Here is a 16,667-nt window from a genome sequence, read left to right on the forward strand (position 1 = left end):
CACCTTTGCCCCCAGCGCTCTCTGACCAGTCACCCTGTCTGAATATCTCGCAGAGCCTGGAGTCATACTGTGTATGCATCCTCTCCAGGCTGGAATTCCGAGGAAGTGCTCCCGATGCCAGGCAGGTGAGGACAGGAGTTTGCTGTGTGATAAACCTCACCGGCTTTGGTTCTGTTTGACTTTTCCCTTGTCGTCCTAATTAGTTTCCTTCCTGAAAATGCTGACCTGTTCTTGGCTCAACTTAGAGGGAAAGGTGTCACGAGAAGCCCCCCAGCAGATAGCAGAAGTCCCTGGCAGAAAGGCTCCCGACATGTCCCTCCTATGAGAGCTGCCGCGGAGGGCCCAGGCCGTGTGAAGCGGAATAGGCAGAAAAGCCTCGGGGAAGCCACTACCTGGTGCATTTAAGGTTAATGCAGCCCCAAACTTTCTGCTTTTATCACCAAGAATTGGAGATCTGGGAACAATTGAGTTAAATTATTTTTGTAATTAAGTCCAAAGTAAAGGGAACATTCTGGGTTTCTTGTCTAGTTCAGAGAAATTGATTCCAGCATTAATGCCTTTTTAAATTGAAACACAAACTTACAGCTTGCACAATGGACTTGCTGTGGGCCCCCTGGAGGTTGAGCAGTCTGAGAACCAGCGTGGCTCTTAAGAGTCCTATCTCCCCGCCTGGGCGCTGGCCCACTGGGCTCACTCCCCACTCCACAGAGGCATATCCACGCACTGGGCAGAGAGCAGAGAGGCCCTTGCCCTGCACAAGGGTATGGCCACCTTCAATCTCAAGACCCAGACCTTCCTAGGATGCCTACATGGAGACTAGTCACACAGGCCAGGGCAGGGACCACGGAAGGCCAGCCTGGCTCTGTTCTGGACGGCAGCAGACTGGAGAGAGCGTCCAAGGCTGCCAGGGCAGACCTGGGACCAAAGGAGGGACAGACACAGACAAGTTTAAGGTCTGGCAAAAGTGTGCAACATTACTGTGGGGATGTGCGTGTGGGTGTGACAGCAGTTGTGAATGGGTGACTGTCGGCATGTGTGTTTGTGCGGCAAAAATGTGCATATGACTGTGTACCTGTGTGTGAGGGATGGTGGGTGAGCATGATGACAGTGGGTTTGTGAGTGTGTGTGTTTGAAAGCAAGTATGTGAGTGTGTCATAGTGTATGTGCTGTCCATGCGGAGGCGAAAGCCAAGAGGCCACAGATACAGGTGGGGCGGTAGAGTTTCTGGGTGATAGAGTTGCATATTTTTCATTACCAATAAATCAAAGACTTTTTTTTAAGACACCACCCAGCTGTCCCCTCACCAGCCCACCAATCCATGTCATCCCTGGTCCCTGCCTTTCCTCCTGTGCGGCCAGCCCCCCACTGGCCTGTATCCCAGCTGGGAGGGAGGCCTCAAAATGTGGCGCCACCACCTCCCACAGCTGAGGCCCAGGACAGCTGAGGAGTCCATGGCTGGGTTGCTGCTAGGACAGGATGGTGCAGACCAAGATCCTGTCCTCCCTGCCCCCGCTGGCCCTGCTCACCGTGCCCCAGCAAGTCGTCAGTGGGCAGGAGGGCTTTGCCAGGGACAGGTTTCCTGTTCTGAGACCCTGGCTCCAAGCCCATGTTGATCCACTCAATGGGAGTCCGGCAGTCAAACTCCTCGTTGTCAAACACCTGGGAGAAAACAGCAGGTGGTGGGCAGAGGCAGCTCACCCTGGCGGCCCCTGTGGGCTGAGCATGCAAGGCTGCTGCTACTGCTAAGTCGCTTCAGTCGTGTCCAACTCGTTGCAAACCCATAGATGGCAGCCCACCAGGCTCCCCTGTCCCTGGGATTCTCCAGGCGAGAACACTGGAGTGGGTTGCCAGTTCCTTCTCCAATGCATGAAAGTGAAAAGTGAAAGCGAAGTCGCTCATTCGTGTCCGACTCTTAGCGACCCCATGGACTGCAGCCTACGAGGCTCCTCCGTCCATGGGATTTTCCAGGCAAGAGTACTGGAGTGGGTTGCCAGTGCCTTCTCCAGAGTATGCAAGGCTAGAGATGCCCAAGTAGCCTCCTCCCCGGATGCAGATGCTGAAGTCTGGGGACCAGTGGCCCGAGTGCCTCCTCTGCTGCTCACAGGGCTCTGTGGGGTCTGGCTCTGTGAAACCGTGTCCAAACAGTCACCCTGAGGTTCAGGCAGAGGGGAGACTGGGGACTCAGAGCAGGCCCTCTCTCCCACTGGCCAGGACCACCCAGCTCAGGATCAGTCGAAGAGGCAGTCCTTGGATTTTCCTGAGCGCCCACTCTGACTCGGAAATGATGGAGATCTGGGTTGTCAGGAGGGTGATGTGCATCGGGATTCCATTCTATCTCCCCAGACTCACTGCCAGGCAAGAGACAGTCAGGGCCATGGAGAGAAGGGCAGGGAGGTGGGTGAAAACCAGAGCAGGCTATGCTCTCTCTTTCTCCTCCCTGGACTCCATTTCCCCACAGAACTCCAAAGAGGCTACAACGGTGCCCTCCTCTACTCCAGCTCTCTCCATCCCAGTGACCCCAGACGCAGTGGTCAAAGGGAACTGAACACTACTCCACAGTCCCCCCGGGCCGCTTCTCGGTGCCCGAGGAGGGGGTGGGGACAGAACTCACGCACACAGGCTTCCCAATCTCCCAGAGAAGCAGCAGAGAATCAACGTCCCATGGATGCTGGGCACCCCCGCCCACCAGGCCCCAGCCTAGGATGTTGAAACTCCCCCTGTGGAGCAGTGGGATCAGCGCTCTGATTATGCCGATGTCCTGTTTGACACGCAAGTGCTTGTCATTGCCAGGGGATTCCCCTTTTGAATCTGACCCCTCTGCTCGGGTCCTGCACCCCCATCTCCTGACCATCAGCTCTCCATGGATGCTGGACTCACCTTCAGTGGGAGATAGATGGGGAAGAGTGGGTCGTGACCCTGCTCAATAGTCTGGGGGTTGTGGGGGTCTGGGTGCCTGGGCATGAGCTTGTCGGAGTCGATGCCCTCGTTGGCCAGCAGCTGCTCGATGTCCAGGCTCAGGTAAAGCTGCTTCCTCCTGCCCGAGGGAGACAAAGGGATCTCATGACAGCTCAGCTCAGGTGAGTTGCCCCCTTGGGTGTCAGCCAGGGCCCATGGAGTTGAGGCAGGAAAGGTGTGGCTCGGGGACCCCTCCAGGGCCCTGTGCTCTCTAGAATCCATCAGGAAGTGGGGTGGTGGCAGGAGCCACTATCCAGGGCCCCAAATACCCTTGTGTCCTGCCTGCAGTTCCACCACATTGACTTAAGAGCCACCCTCCCTGATTTTACAGCAAGGAAAGCAACATGTTTCCATTAAGAAACGAAAGAGCTAGAAGAGCTGATTGGAACGCTTGCAGACAGACCCATCTTGGTAACCTCTGCCGTGAAGATGGTCACCTAGCTGCCTACCGTCCCGTCACCCCTTGCGGTGGGCAGATGCCGCTTCCCACTGCCGACCCAGTCATACCTCTCGATCTCAATCTTGCGGGGGCACTGGCCTGGCAGCACCATGTAGGGCACCTGCACTTTGGGCTCGTAGGCCTGCAGCGGGAAGTCAGTCTGGGTGAGCAGCTTGGTGGTGGACCCGATGCGCTCGTGCTCCAGGCGCTCCTCGAAGTCCTTAGAAACCTCAAAGGTTCTGACTGTGGGCAGGGGCAGGGGCAGGGGCTCAGGCTGGGGCCCGACACCCCCAGCACCATGCTGGGCAGGGAGCAGGCATGTGGCTTTGAGGCAGGGAGAGTTTAGAGTGGGCCTGAGGCAGGGAGAGGCCAGATGTACACTGGGAGCCCCGGGGGATACTGAGCCTGGGGGACAAGGGGCTCCAGCAGGCCTGTTTTGGGTTGTGCTCTCCCTGCCCAGAGCCAGTCTCCTCGATCGTTCTCCTCCATGCTGCCCATAACCCTGGTGCCAGCGGCTTTTGCTCAAGTCAGGTGCTGAATCAAACGATCAGCCAGGATTACAGCTGGACAGGAAGGTGAAGTGGTAGCTCCCTGCCTGTCTGGGTGGGTTCCTGCCATCCCCACTCCACAGGCCCTGCCAAGCATCTCGGAGTCTGAATGCCATGCACTCACTGGGACCGCCTCCAGACTAAGGCATCCTGGACACTGTAGGAGGGGATAGCACTGCCACCCTGCCCCCATGGGATCCCCCAAGTCACAAAATGGCCACCCCTCCTCAGACAGGCTTCCATTCCAGTTCTGAGGGCAGGGTACTGGGGAAAGAGACTCACTGGTAGGGTGATATTTCAGTTTCCCAGGACTCAAGATGTTAAGTGGGAAGGAGAGTCTCAGGCAAGCCAGAGAGGTGGGGAGGGGGTGTGGGGAAAAGCCTTGGGGGATGAGCCACCTTTCCCAGGGCTGGATGGAGGGGGGCGCTCTGGACTGCTCAGTGATGGCCCCCAACCACTCCCCTGGGAGGCCCTAGTAACCCCCTCCCTGGGCCTCACATCTCTGGGGTCAAGATGCAGCCACATTGCAGGAGGGTCCACCTTGGGGGTACCTGCTTTACAGAAGCTTCCAGAGGCTGAGCAGGGGCCATCCCCCAGCAGCAAAGTCGGCTCTTTTATCAGAGCTGTCAGGTGCTCAGGGAATCCCACGCTATCAAAAAGCCCTGGCCCGGAGGCAGTTTTCAGATCCCTAATCATCTGCTCTTGAGCCTGTGGGTCCGTAACACACTCCACCCCCAAAATCCTGAGCTTCTGGGCCTGGTTCCTGAGAAGAGCCAGGGTGAGGACAGCAAAGCCCAGTCCATGCCCCTGACTCCGTCCCTGCAGGTCCAGAGCCCTAGGCATCTTCCTAGGCCTCCACACAGCCTTCTGCCATGAACCCTGACTACCACCACTCTGTGACCCTTCTGGGCTGCTCTTCCTCATGTGGGTGGGCATACAAAGCTGATGACCAACCCTTCTCCTGTCCCTGCCCTCACCATGGATGGTGGGAGCACCATTCCCAGCCCCCCACAGCTCTTGATCTGTGGTCTGTAGCCATTTTCTGGGCCACAGATACTTGTAAAACTGCTGACCACAGTAGGCTGCATCCTCAGATCACTGCACAGAGGCACATACATGTGATGTTTCCTCTGCCACCTCTGGGGAGTCAGAGACACCCCCCCCCCCAAGAGGCCTGTGGATCCCAAGAAAGCGAGTCTGGACAGTGCCAGCGCACAGCCAGGCCTCTCCTAGGGGTAGAGAGGAAGAGCAGACAGCTGGGACCATGCAGGATCTGGGCCTGATCAAAAGGGGTGTCCTGCCTGCTGGCCAGTCAGGAGGGTCCCACCCAATTTCTCACTGCCCTTCAGGGCCCCTCCCTGCTCGCTGCCTCTCTTGGACCCACCCTCTGCTCCCTTCTGGTGCTGGGGGCTGCCCCGCACCTGCAGGCCTGTCCCAGACCTTACAAGACTCATCATGGAGCCCGAGAGGAGCATCCTTCTTCCCCTCCCCAGCAGTGACCTCCCCGGCACCTTCCTGCTCCAAGCTCTGTTTCTGGTACTGTGGCCCGAGCGGGATAACAGCTCAGACACAGTCCTGAACTCCTCCAAGCCCGTGTTCCAGGGGAGGCAAGAAATATAACTGTCAGTGTCCCACTGTCCCTGTCCAGGCTGAGGGAAATGAGGCTCCAGACCTCAGCAGCCCCAGTGCATCTGGGCACCCTTGCCACATAGAGCTTTGCCAAGAGTAACGACTAAGCAGCTGTGCTTCAGTGAGCACTCACCATGAGCTGGGCCCTTGCAAAGCACCTTGTGTCTTATTATCCCCATTTTAACCGTTGAGGAAATTGAGACCCTCAGCCAAGAGGAGACAATCTCCCTCAGGCCAGAGGCCCTGCTTTTAAAGGCACCCACCCACCCAGCCCCACTGGGCACTGACCTTCTGGGGTGAACTTGTCAAGGTCGGCCTGCTCCAGGAGGTCCAGGTTTGTGCAGGGGCCATGGCACACTTCCTGAAACCAAACCCCACAGCCTTGAGGGAGCATAAACATCCTGAGGACAGGCAGGATCTGGAAGGACCCCCAAGGCCAAGTGTCTTCCCTGAGCGCACTAGGCTGCACTCCAAGGGCACAGGAACAGGGATGGGAAAGAAACAATGGAGAGGAATTTGCACAATTCCTCATTCCGAGGCCAAAGTGGGTGACAAGCTATGGGCACCTGGGACACCCTGACCTAACCCCACTCTGGTCATGCACAGGCCCCCTCCTCACTCTGGGAATAGTCCTGGCGTGTGTCCAGGGGCTGGGCCACAAGACAGAGGTCCTCTGCCTAAAAGCATCCTAAGGCTGTACCGGACCCACGGGGCTCTTTTCTCCCTCCCCTAGTTATATATATCCCTTCTCCGTCCTCCCCCGCCCTCCGTCTCGCTACTCCTCTACATGGGCCATGGCCTGTCAGGGATCTCCAATCTTTGTACCTTCTGTTCCCCCGGCCTGGAACACCCTCCAGACCCCATCCTACCCAGCAAATTCATACCTATCTTGTAGATCTCAGCTGTACACGACCTTGTCCCAGGACCCACTCCCCAGCCAGAGATGGGGAAGTATTTCCCCATCAACCCACTGCTCCATGACACTGGACATATGGATGCCAATCCTGGTGTCCTGTCACCAGGGATGGATGGGCCGATGGGTGGGTAGGTAGAAAACTGCTAGAGTGATAGGCGCATGGATGGATGGATGAAAGGAAGAAAGGGCAAATGGAATCCACAGGAAGGCTCAGGCTTGGTAGTGCACAGCCGCCACACTCACCCCAAGTTTATCCAAGCTTCCAGGGCTGAGGATGTCAGAGTAGAACCCACGCTGCTTCATCAGGGGGTACTTCTGGTCAGTGCCTGTCAGGGGCAACTTCCGGGGCTGCCCCAAGTCTGAGGGCATGGGTGGGGTCATGGGCAGAGGCAAAGGTGGGGTCTTAGGGTCAGGGCTTGGAGGAAGTTTCTGCGACCCAGAATCTGGTCCCTGAAGCATCCTCCCCAGGTCATGCTCCAGGTCTTTCAGATTACACTCAGGGCCCGCAGAGGTCCACCTGCACTCTCGGCCCTGAGCGGCCCTTCTTGGGCTGTGGCCTTCTCTGTTAGGCTGCTCCATGCTGCTTTCTGAGGGTGATGTCCCAGCAAGAGTTCCTAGGACAAGATACTGATGTCCACTGGGCCTTGGTCAGCCTCAGCTCAGCTCCCAGGGCCACCAGAGTACAAGGATGTCTAAGCGGCCACCCCACAATATGCCCCAGCCCCCAGGCATGGAGAACAGAGAGGGGAGTATTCACCTAATCTGAATACTACTCAGCCGCAAAAAAAAAAAGAACAAAATAATGCCATTTATAGAAACACAGATAGACCCAGAGGTTATCATACTAAGTGATGTAAGTCAGACAGAGAAAGACAAATATCACATGATATCACTTATATGTGGAACCTGAAACATAGCACAAATGAGCCTATCTATGAAATAGAAACAGACTCACAAACATAAAGATCAGACTTGTGGTTGCTAGGGGTGGGGGGTGGGGGAGGAGGGAGAAGGATCGACTGGGAGTTTGCGGTTGGTAGATGCAAACTATTGCCTACAGGATAAATGGACAATGAGGTAATACTGTATAGCGCAGGGAACTAGATCCAATCTCCTGAAAAAGTGAAGTGAAAGTTGCTCAGTCATGTCCGACTCTTTGCAACCCCATGGACTATACAATCCATGGAATTCTCCAGGCCAGAATACTGGAGTGGGTAGCCTTTCCCATCTCCAGGGGATCTTCCCAACCCAAGGATCGAACCTAGGTCTCCCGCATTGCGGGCAGATTCTTTACCAGCTGAGCCACAAGGGAACCCCAAGAATACTGGAGTGGGTAGCCTATCCCTTCTCCAGCAGATCCAGTCCCTTAGGATAAACCATAACGGAAAAGAATATTTTTTAAAATGGCTATATGTATATAACTGAGTCACTTCACTGTACAGCAGAGATTGGCACAACATTGTAAATAGACGATATTCAATAAATTTTTTTTTTAAAGGCAGTCAGTCTACAATGATCTCAACAGAAATGTCAGCTAAAAGGGGGGCATCTCAACAAAAAGAAATAGAGGCCTGGCCCAAATAAGGCCCTCTCCCACTGCCCTGTCCCATTTCCCACCCACTGCATGCAGAAGCTGTGGGACAGGCTTCTGTTTCAGCTGCGTGTTTGGTGCTCCGTTATCTCCATTTTAGCCTGGTAGGCCCCTATTAGTTCATGGCAGGGGAATCTTGCCTGGCCTGACCCAAAGGGTGGGGTGGGCAGCCAGACTGTCTGGGGCAAGGCTATCCAGCAGTGTCAAAGCACCCTGCAGCTGCTGGAGTCCATTTCTAAGAAGGGGGTGGTGAGTTGGCAAGACCACTTGAAGGCACAGGAAGCACAGATGGTGCTCTGGCAGCAAGCCCCACACTGCTAGGCCAAAGGCCAATCAGCTCTCTACCAGTCAAGCATGTCCCACCAGAACTCTGCTCCCTGAATCTACTCCCTGGTGGCCAGTGGTCCGCAGGGGCAGGTGCTGAAAATGACACTGAATCTGGCCCACCTGTCTGACTGTCGCCAGCCCTTCCCAGAGCATCCTGAAGACAAAGGACCCACTGGGGCTTGGCCCCATCATGGCTGGAAATCCACAGATAGCTGCTTCATCTTTGAACAAAATCACCAAACAGAAAGAGCATGCCTTCAAGAGGCTAGGTCAAAGCCCCACACAAAGGCATTCCATTCCCTGGTCTCCCTGGTTCTCAGATAGGCTTGAACGCGCGTGGCTGTTTCCTGGTATGTTACAAGACTGACAGATGTAACAGGTGCAGAAGTGTCCAGGAAGCTGCAGTGTTGTTGGGGGCAAAAGGAGCCGGTGATGGGTGGACGTGCTGCCCCAGGGGCCTTTTCCCTCTGAGTAGGTTGGCAGTGGGATGTGCATCCAGGCGTGTCCCAAGTCAGAAGATGTAAGAGGGAGGTGCAGACTCAGACTCCTGTTTCCCCTCCATCCCTCAGCCCCACACAAGGACCGACAGATCCCTTCCAATCTCACCCAGTTCTGGACACCTGGACTTCACCATTGTGCACAGGACCAGTGACAGACAGACAGGCAGGCAGACAGAAAGACCTCTGCCTCCTGTCACAGCCTCACAGGTGATGGCAGCCTGTACATGAGAATGGGTGTAGACATGGTTTCCAGTAACGCCTCTGCTGGACACCCTCTCATTTGTGTGTAGGAGGGCAAGGTGGCCCTGGAAGGTGCAGCGCTGGGAACGGTGACTGGCATTGGGGGCTTAGATAGAGTTCACACATCATCTTGTTTAAATCTCTGAGGTGGGAACTGAGACTATTCTCAATTCTCAGAGATTCAGAGGTGGGCAATACGAAGCTCAGGAAGGTTTAAGTGACCTGCTCAAAAGGCACAACTGGAATGTGAATGCAAGTTATTGTTACTCCCGAGTAAGATCACCTGGGAGCCCTACTGGTTTGAATCAGAGGAAGCTTCGGGTTGGATTCACAGACATTCAACCCTGTGTGACCTGACCACCTGCCAGGCACTCGGCTGGATGGACACAGATGAACAAGGGACAGGTACTACTAGAATCACCACTCCATAAACAAGGAAACTAAGGTCCAGAGAAGTTAAGAAACTCGGAAAAGACACACAGCCAAGAAGTGGCAGAACCATAACAGAAACTGAGGTCTCCACCTTGGGCTAGCCTAAAGACCCTTGTCCTTGGCTTCACAACAGTGGTTCTCAAACTGTGTGCCAAGGAGCCCTGAGGTTCAGCAAGGTGAGTGCCTAAGCACGAGGGCTTCTGAGCCACCCACCCCTGAGTTAACAAGGACCCTGCGCCTTTATATCTGTTTCACATATTAGGGTTCCGTTCAAGCTCAAATGCAACAATTTTCAAGTAGCATTCATCTCTGGAACTTCAAAACCTAGCAAGGGACTAGCATGGGCTTGGCACATGGCAGGTGCCTAGAAAGCAATTTGGTGAGTGATTGTGCAAATAGCTGAATGAATGGGGAAAGTAAGGGAGGAAGTTGATCTCTGTAAGCCCTGTGAGACAGCTGCAGCAGCACTCTACCAATTTACAGATGAAGACACCGAGGACTAAGAAGACTGGACAGTGGTCAGGCTCAGGAGAGGGACTGGATGGCTGATGAGACCAGAAACCTGGCTCTTTTCCTCATGGGAAAGGAGAGGGAGACGACTACATTCTCAGCATGGAGGTGGAGCAAAAAAATTAAAAAATGGTCTCGTCAGTATGGAACTTATCTACAAGATTGTTTAAAAGTGTGCCCCACTCCCTTGCCACTGACCAAAGACAAAACCCGCTTGCGGGCTCCTGGGCAGGGATGTGAACCCTGAGCCAGGAGGGTGTCCTTCTTTTTGTACACTTGCCCTCCGCGCCTTATCGAGGTCCCCCTGCAGGTGCTGGCCCTGCCATCCCGCAGGCCCACCGACCTACCGACCTACCTACCTACCGGCTCCACCGCAAACGGCGTGGGGTCCCGCTACCCGACTCTAGGGAGAGACGCTGGGTCCGTTGCTAAGGGGCGGGACCATCCGGCAAGGCTCGCGGGAGCTTCAGTCAGTAAACCTCCGCAGGTCTGCGCTGGTGTCCCCTACACAGTGCCAGACTTGGTTCCTCCCGCCCAGACTCGTCCACCCTGGACTGGGCCACCTCCCGGTGGCTGGATGGGGGTCGGGAAAGCATCAGCCGTCTAGGCTCTCAAATCCAGCCTCCATTATCCATCTCCCCTCCCAGACTTTTCTAGAGAAAGAGACAAAATGGCCAAAGCTGTTTTCAAAGTGTGAGCAACTCTAAAGGGTCCACTCTGAATCCTGGTTAAAAAAAGAAGAAAGAAAAACAAAACAATAACAACAAAAATCCAAGCTATATAAATAACATGGGAAGAATAATTGGGCAAATGTACAACTGAAGTTTGTATGTAAGGCACAGATGTCAGAATGATGCTCAGTTCACGGTGGGAAAGGGTCATTTCTGGTCCCCCACCACCACCTGAGACTCAGCTTAAACACACACACACACACACACACACACACACACACACACACACACACACACCTGCAACTCCACCTCAGCCCTCCTCCGGGTGGGCAGTGGATGTGCCCAATACTGAGAATTTGGGGATCTGAAGGTATACAGATGCCCTCTGCATCCACCAGTCCTTCCCTTTTTCTAGAAGGAGAACAGGTGGATTACAAAGCAAAGACAATGTAAAAAATAACTCCACCTCAACCTGAGAATCCCTGCCCAGAGCCTTCTCAGAACTGGCTGCATTTCACAGATGGAGAAACAGGCTTGATAAGACAGGTTAGTGTTGGGATGGGGGGCGTGGTAGGATCTGATGCTTATTATGTATGCAAATGCCTGATTTTATTTGACATTTTAGTAATGCTGACTGGTGCCAGGCTTGTGCTGGGGACTAAGTATCCAGATTTGAACTGGACCCTGCCCCTGCCATAAAATGTCTACTTAGTGGGAGAGAGCCAGAGAGACCAGGTCATAAAGAACCCAGAAGCAGGGTAAAAGCTGTGACTAGAGAGAATGTCAGGTAGCGCTAGTGGTAAAGAACCCGCCTGCCAATGCAGGAGACCTAAGAGAAGCAGGCTCGATCCCTGGGTCAGGAAGATCCCCTGGAGGAGGGCATGGAAACCCACACCAGTATTCTTGCCTGGAGAATCCCATGGACAGATGAGCCCGGCAGGCTACAGTCCATGGTGTCACAAAGAGTCAGACGTGACTGAAGCAACTTAGCATGCACATGCTGAGACAATAACTCAGACTTTGCACTGACTTCTGCTTCCTCTGTCCAGAACATCTCTCTTCACCAACTCCTACTCCTGGCCAACTCTTATTGATCCTTCAAGACCCAATGCTGATAAAACCTTTCCTGAGCCTGAACAATGGTTTACTTTGCTTTTCTTGTTGGCATTCACACAATAGATAGTTGGTGACCATTGCAGAAAGAAGAAACGAGAGTGAGGGGGATGGAAAGCAAGAATAGCCACAGCTCTTCGAGGGGACAGAGACCCCCAAAGCCCTGTTTTGGGCAGACTGGCTCCTCAGTAGGGCTAGGGCTAGGCTGTGTACCCCACTCAAGTTTGTAGAGAGGCACCTGCTTCTCCTCTTTTGCCTGCCACTTCCTGCACCGGGTACAGCTTTCCAAAAAGCTGCAGTACCCATCCTGTTGCCAGGGCAACCTCAGCCCATGGTGGGACGTCAGGGATGACAGGGGCAGAGCACTAATCCTGGAAAGTTGCCAAGCAACGCAGCGGGTTGGTGACATCATAGGGGCCACAGCTTCTGGACCGATGGACAAGCCACTGAAGAAAGGGTCCACTCTCAGGAGATCTAGCTCACAAAGTCACTCACCCTCTGCTACACAATGGTTTTGGCTGTATCCCTCAACTGGAGGTGGGCTTGAGTCGGGGGAGCAGGGAGTGCTGCTTTCCCCAGCAGCCCTGCCAGCTCCGCCTTGCCCCTCTGCAGGGGTGGGCAGTAGACGTAACGGCCCCCTTCCTCAGCAGGGGACTGTGGGTCAGTCCCTGCTCTCCTGGGTCTCAGGTGCCTACCCTCAAATGCCATCTTCTCCAGTGGCAGGGCCTGAGTTCAGCCTTTGATCTTCCTGCCCTGCCCTAGAAGCTGCCGTGTCCACTCCTTCCCTGGGAGAGAAGCAAGGGGCTGAGCTATGACCCCACCCTGGGCTCCTGCCCCTTTTGTGGTGGGAGGGCAGCCTTTTGCCCTATTATATGGGTTGCTCTTGTTAAAAGTGACCTTGCTTTTGTTGAAATGGGGAGAAGCTGGGTTCCTGAAAGAGTTCGGGAGGGGGGGGCTTGGGCAGACAGGTTGCTCAGGGCACCCTGGCCCAAGCCCATGCCTTTGGGCCAGGGGTTTGAGGAGCATGGCCTGCCTGGGCTCCCCCCTCCCCTGTGCCTTTCTGCTAGCAGTACTGAGGCCGGGAGGAATGCTTCAGTAGCTGCAGAGATGAAAGCCTCGTGTGAATGGGCTGCAGAATGGGCCCTTCACATGGCCAACCAGCCAGAACAGAGGGTGACAGGCATTCAGACAGGGTGCCTGGGGCTACCCGCTCTCCACCTGCCCCCAGCCAACCTCTCGCACCCCAGGATCTCTCTCTGGTTTGCTTGGCCAGGAGCTCTGAGCTGATGCCAAGAGAAACCAAGTCACAGGCATGGAGGGAATCAGAGAGATGGCTCAGCTTTGCCCAGGCCTCCCCTGACCCTCCCCCCTCTGCCATTGGCCAGCTGGCCTCGGCAGCTCTCACCAGCATTTTCTCTGATGAATAAAAATGAAGACAAATTAATTCTCCTTTCATCCACATGGTCAGCCTGACAGACAATACCTTAAAAGCCCAGAGCTCAGGGAGGAGGAGTGGAAAGGAGCTCTGGGCGGGCTGGAGGACTGAGGACCACTCAGTCATGAATGCTCAGTTCCCAGTCCAAAGCCGCTCCCACCTATATTCATGTGGAGCTTCCCAGACACAATCTCCTTCTTTGGGTTTTTCTACCACCTTCCATCTCATCTCAGGCTACACCTCCTGTGGAAGCTCTCCCTGGTTGCCACAGAACACACTCACATTCCCCTCAGGGGACCAAAGCCAGTACCACTCAGGAGGCAACCGTGCAATGGTCACTGCTGTATCCCCCAACTGAAAGGTGGTCTTGTGTGGTGGGGACCAGGGGTGCTGCTTCTCCCAGCAGTCCTGCCAGCTCCATCACTCCTGGAAGGACCCACAGGAAATGACTAGGAGACAGAGCCATCCATGTCAGGCCATCACCCTGAAGATGCCCGCTGACAGCCGCCCAGCTGCATGTGACTGCATTTCACACCCTCTTCCCCAGCCTACCACTCCGCTCTGGCCTGCAATTCCAGACCATGCCAGTGAACCAGGTCCAGGCTGCTGATGTCTGCTGACCAGGAGCAGCGGCCAGGAGGGGTTCCCGCCAGCCCCTAAAGGCCTGGGCCAAAGCTCCAGGTGACAAGCCTCAGGACAATGATATATTCCACGGGACATTTCCGTGGGGCCTGAGGAGCTGCAGAGAGCTGTTCATCATAATTAGGTCCTGAGTGCCTCTGATTTCCACTTGGCCCCAAGCAGCTCACTGAGCATCAGCAGAATGACTTCTTGGTAGAGTAGGTGGCCTCAACCATCTCAGTCCTGTGACCCACCAGATACCCCCACCCCTCCTGGGAGCCTGAGTTTGCAGAGTCGGGGGACCTGACTACCATTCTGACCTTTTGCCCACCTCTAGAAAGGTCTATGAATAGGGCAGGAGGCCTGGTTTCTGCTCCCGACTCACTGGGCAAGTCTCTTCCCTTGCCAGGCCTTCATTTTTCCATCTGCAGAGCAGGGAACACAAACCTTGCCCAGCCCTGCACCTTGGCCTCCTGTACAGAATGGTCTGAGGGACACCAGGATTGTTACTCTAACCCAAATACCTCTTTTCTTGACAAAGGCTTTGCTTTTTCCAGACCTCTGAGAGGAAGTGTGTAAGGAACTCTGTCAGTCATAGCAGCACTATTTACAACAGCCAAAACATGGAAATAACCTAAATGTCATTGGCAGATGGATGGATAAAGAAAATACAGTGTGTATATATATATATATATATACATACATATATATACACACATATATATAGTATGCTGCTGCTGCTGCTAAGTCGCTTCAGTCATGTCCAACTCTGTGCGACCCCATAGATGGCAGCCCACCAGGCTCCACCGTCCCTGAGATTCTCCAGGCAAGAATACATGCATATATATACACATATATACATACACATATATACATATATATATACACATACCTATATATATACATACACATATATACATACATATACACACACATAGTATATATAGTATACATGCATATATATACATACACATATATATGCACGTATATGTGCATATATACATACATATACATACATACATACATATACATACATATATATAGTATATACACACACACAATGGAATACTACTCAGCCATAAAAAAGAACAAAATAATGCTATTTACAGCAAAATGGATGGACCTGGAGATTATCACACGAAGTAAAGTAAGTCAGAAAGAGAAAGATAAATACCATATGACATCACTTACACGTGGAATCTTAAATATGGCACACATGAACCTATCTACAAAACAGAAAGAAACTCAGACATAGAGAACAGACTTGTTGCCAAGGGAGTGGAGGGTTAGGGAGGGAAGGACTGGGCATGTGGGATCAGCAGAGGAAAACTATTATATAGGATGGATAAACAACAAGGTCTTATTGTATAGCACAGGGAACTATATTCAATATCTTGGGATAAACTACACTGGAAAAGAATGTTTAAAAAAGAATGTCTATATGTGTATAAGTGAGTCACTTTGCTGTACAGTAGAAATTGGCATGACATTGCAAATCAACTATACTTCAATAATAAAAATTCAAAAACAGAAAGGAACTCTGACAGGTCAGCAAAGATGGTTTGTTCGAGAGGGAGTTCCTCATTATCAGAGAAGTGGGGCCACAGTTAGTGGCGATGGCCCAGGGGTGTTCAAACAGCCAGGGTGGCAGCTGCAGCTGGCAGTCTCCTTGGCAACCTGCTCCCATGCTCCAGGTCCACAAACAAGGTGGCAAGAGGAGAGGGGGGCCTCAGCCTAGGTCATAGCAGAGTAGGATGGGACCCTGAGGCTGTCCTGCAATGTGTACGGAGACACTAGGACAGCGGCCACAAGACAAACACCAGTGACCAGGGGCCTCACCTTCCCTCTCCAGGAAGGGCAGGGGCATCCTCCAGAGCTTCCCACTCCACCCATCCCCTTGACCCTCTTCTATTCCACCATCCAGTCGGGCAGGGGATATCAGAGAGCCAGACATCGACAGTTCCCAGTATCTCAGTGTCCCTACCTGACCTGACTGACTGAATCACCAGGGGCCCCCAGGCCATCCTCTGGCATCATTCCTTCTCCCCGTGGGAGGGGGGTCCCTGCCCCAGTGTCCACTTTCCCTGATACTCTTGACCTGCCACTCAAGAAGCTGGCACTGATAGGTCCCCTGCCCAGTACCCTGTACTGGGCCCCATGAGGGGCTGCTGGGAAATGTCATCTCCACGTCTAAACAGTGGCTGTCAAGTGTGCAGGAGGCCTTCAGGTCTCCACATGGTCTAACAGAGGTGACCCCACATGGCCCCCTTCCTTCTTCTCTCTCCAACTCAGCCATCCACCCTGAGCCAGCTCTGGGGACATCCTGGCCTCAGATCTCCTTCCAAGCAGAAGGAACTTACCCTTGAAGGCCCTGAGGGTAGGAACAGTTGCTTCCATTTTACAGATGAGCAGACTGAGGCCCTGGAATGGAGGTCTTGTTATGGACACACATGCTACTGGTCAAGCAGAGCTGGTTTGGCAATGGGACCCTCTGCCCTGGCCCAGGGCCCACTCTGCTACCCCTTCCTGGTTCCACAGCCCCTCTTGGCTGGCCCGCAGAGCAGGCAGCTGGGCCCGGGGATGGGCAGGGAATGCCTTGGGGAGGGCGCCTGGGCTGGGGAGCAGGTGTGGTGCGGGGGCAGCAGGTGCAGGATAATGGGGCCACCAGGGAGGCTGGAGGAGCAGGTGCCACCGTGGGGGGTGAGGTTGCCATTGTTCATGCAGCTCTGGTGGGCCCCAC

At 54.0% G+C, this 16,667-nt stretch overlaps 1 protein-coding gene across 1 annotated transcript in view; it reads right to left on the reverse strand.

Annotated features, from left to right (window-relative positions):
* The window catches only part of DNAH1 (dynein axonemal heavy chain 1), an 88,834-nt gene extending 72,167 nt beyond the window's left edge, over nt 1-16,667 (reverse strand). The window contains exons 1-6 of the mRNA XM_081525153.1: nt 16,288-16,667; nt 6,731-7,101; nt 5,860-5,932; nt 3,463-3,637; nt 2,878-3,034; nt 1,527-1,659 (exon numbers count right to left, since the gene is read on the reverse strand). Of these exons, the coding sequence (XP_081381279.1) occupies nt 1,527-1,659; nt 2,878-3,034; nt 3,463-3,637; nt 5,860-5,932; nt 6,731-7,101; nt 16,288-16,324 (946 nt within the window). The 5' untranslated portion in view covers nt 16,325-16,667. The remainder of the gene's footprint in view (nt 1-1,526; nt 1,660-2,877; nt 3,035-3,462; nt 3,638-5,859; nt 5,933-6,730; nt 7,102-16,287) is intronic.

Source organism: Giraffa tippelskirchi, chromosome 9 (genome assembly GCF_054371585.1).
Source record: "Giraffa tippelskirchi isolate mGirTip1 chromosome 9, T2T-mGirTip1v1.2.pri, whole genome shotgun sequence".
Lineage (NCBI taxonomy): Eukaryota > Metazoa > Chordata > Mammalia > Artiodactyla > Giraffidae > Giraffa > Giraffa tippelskirchi.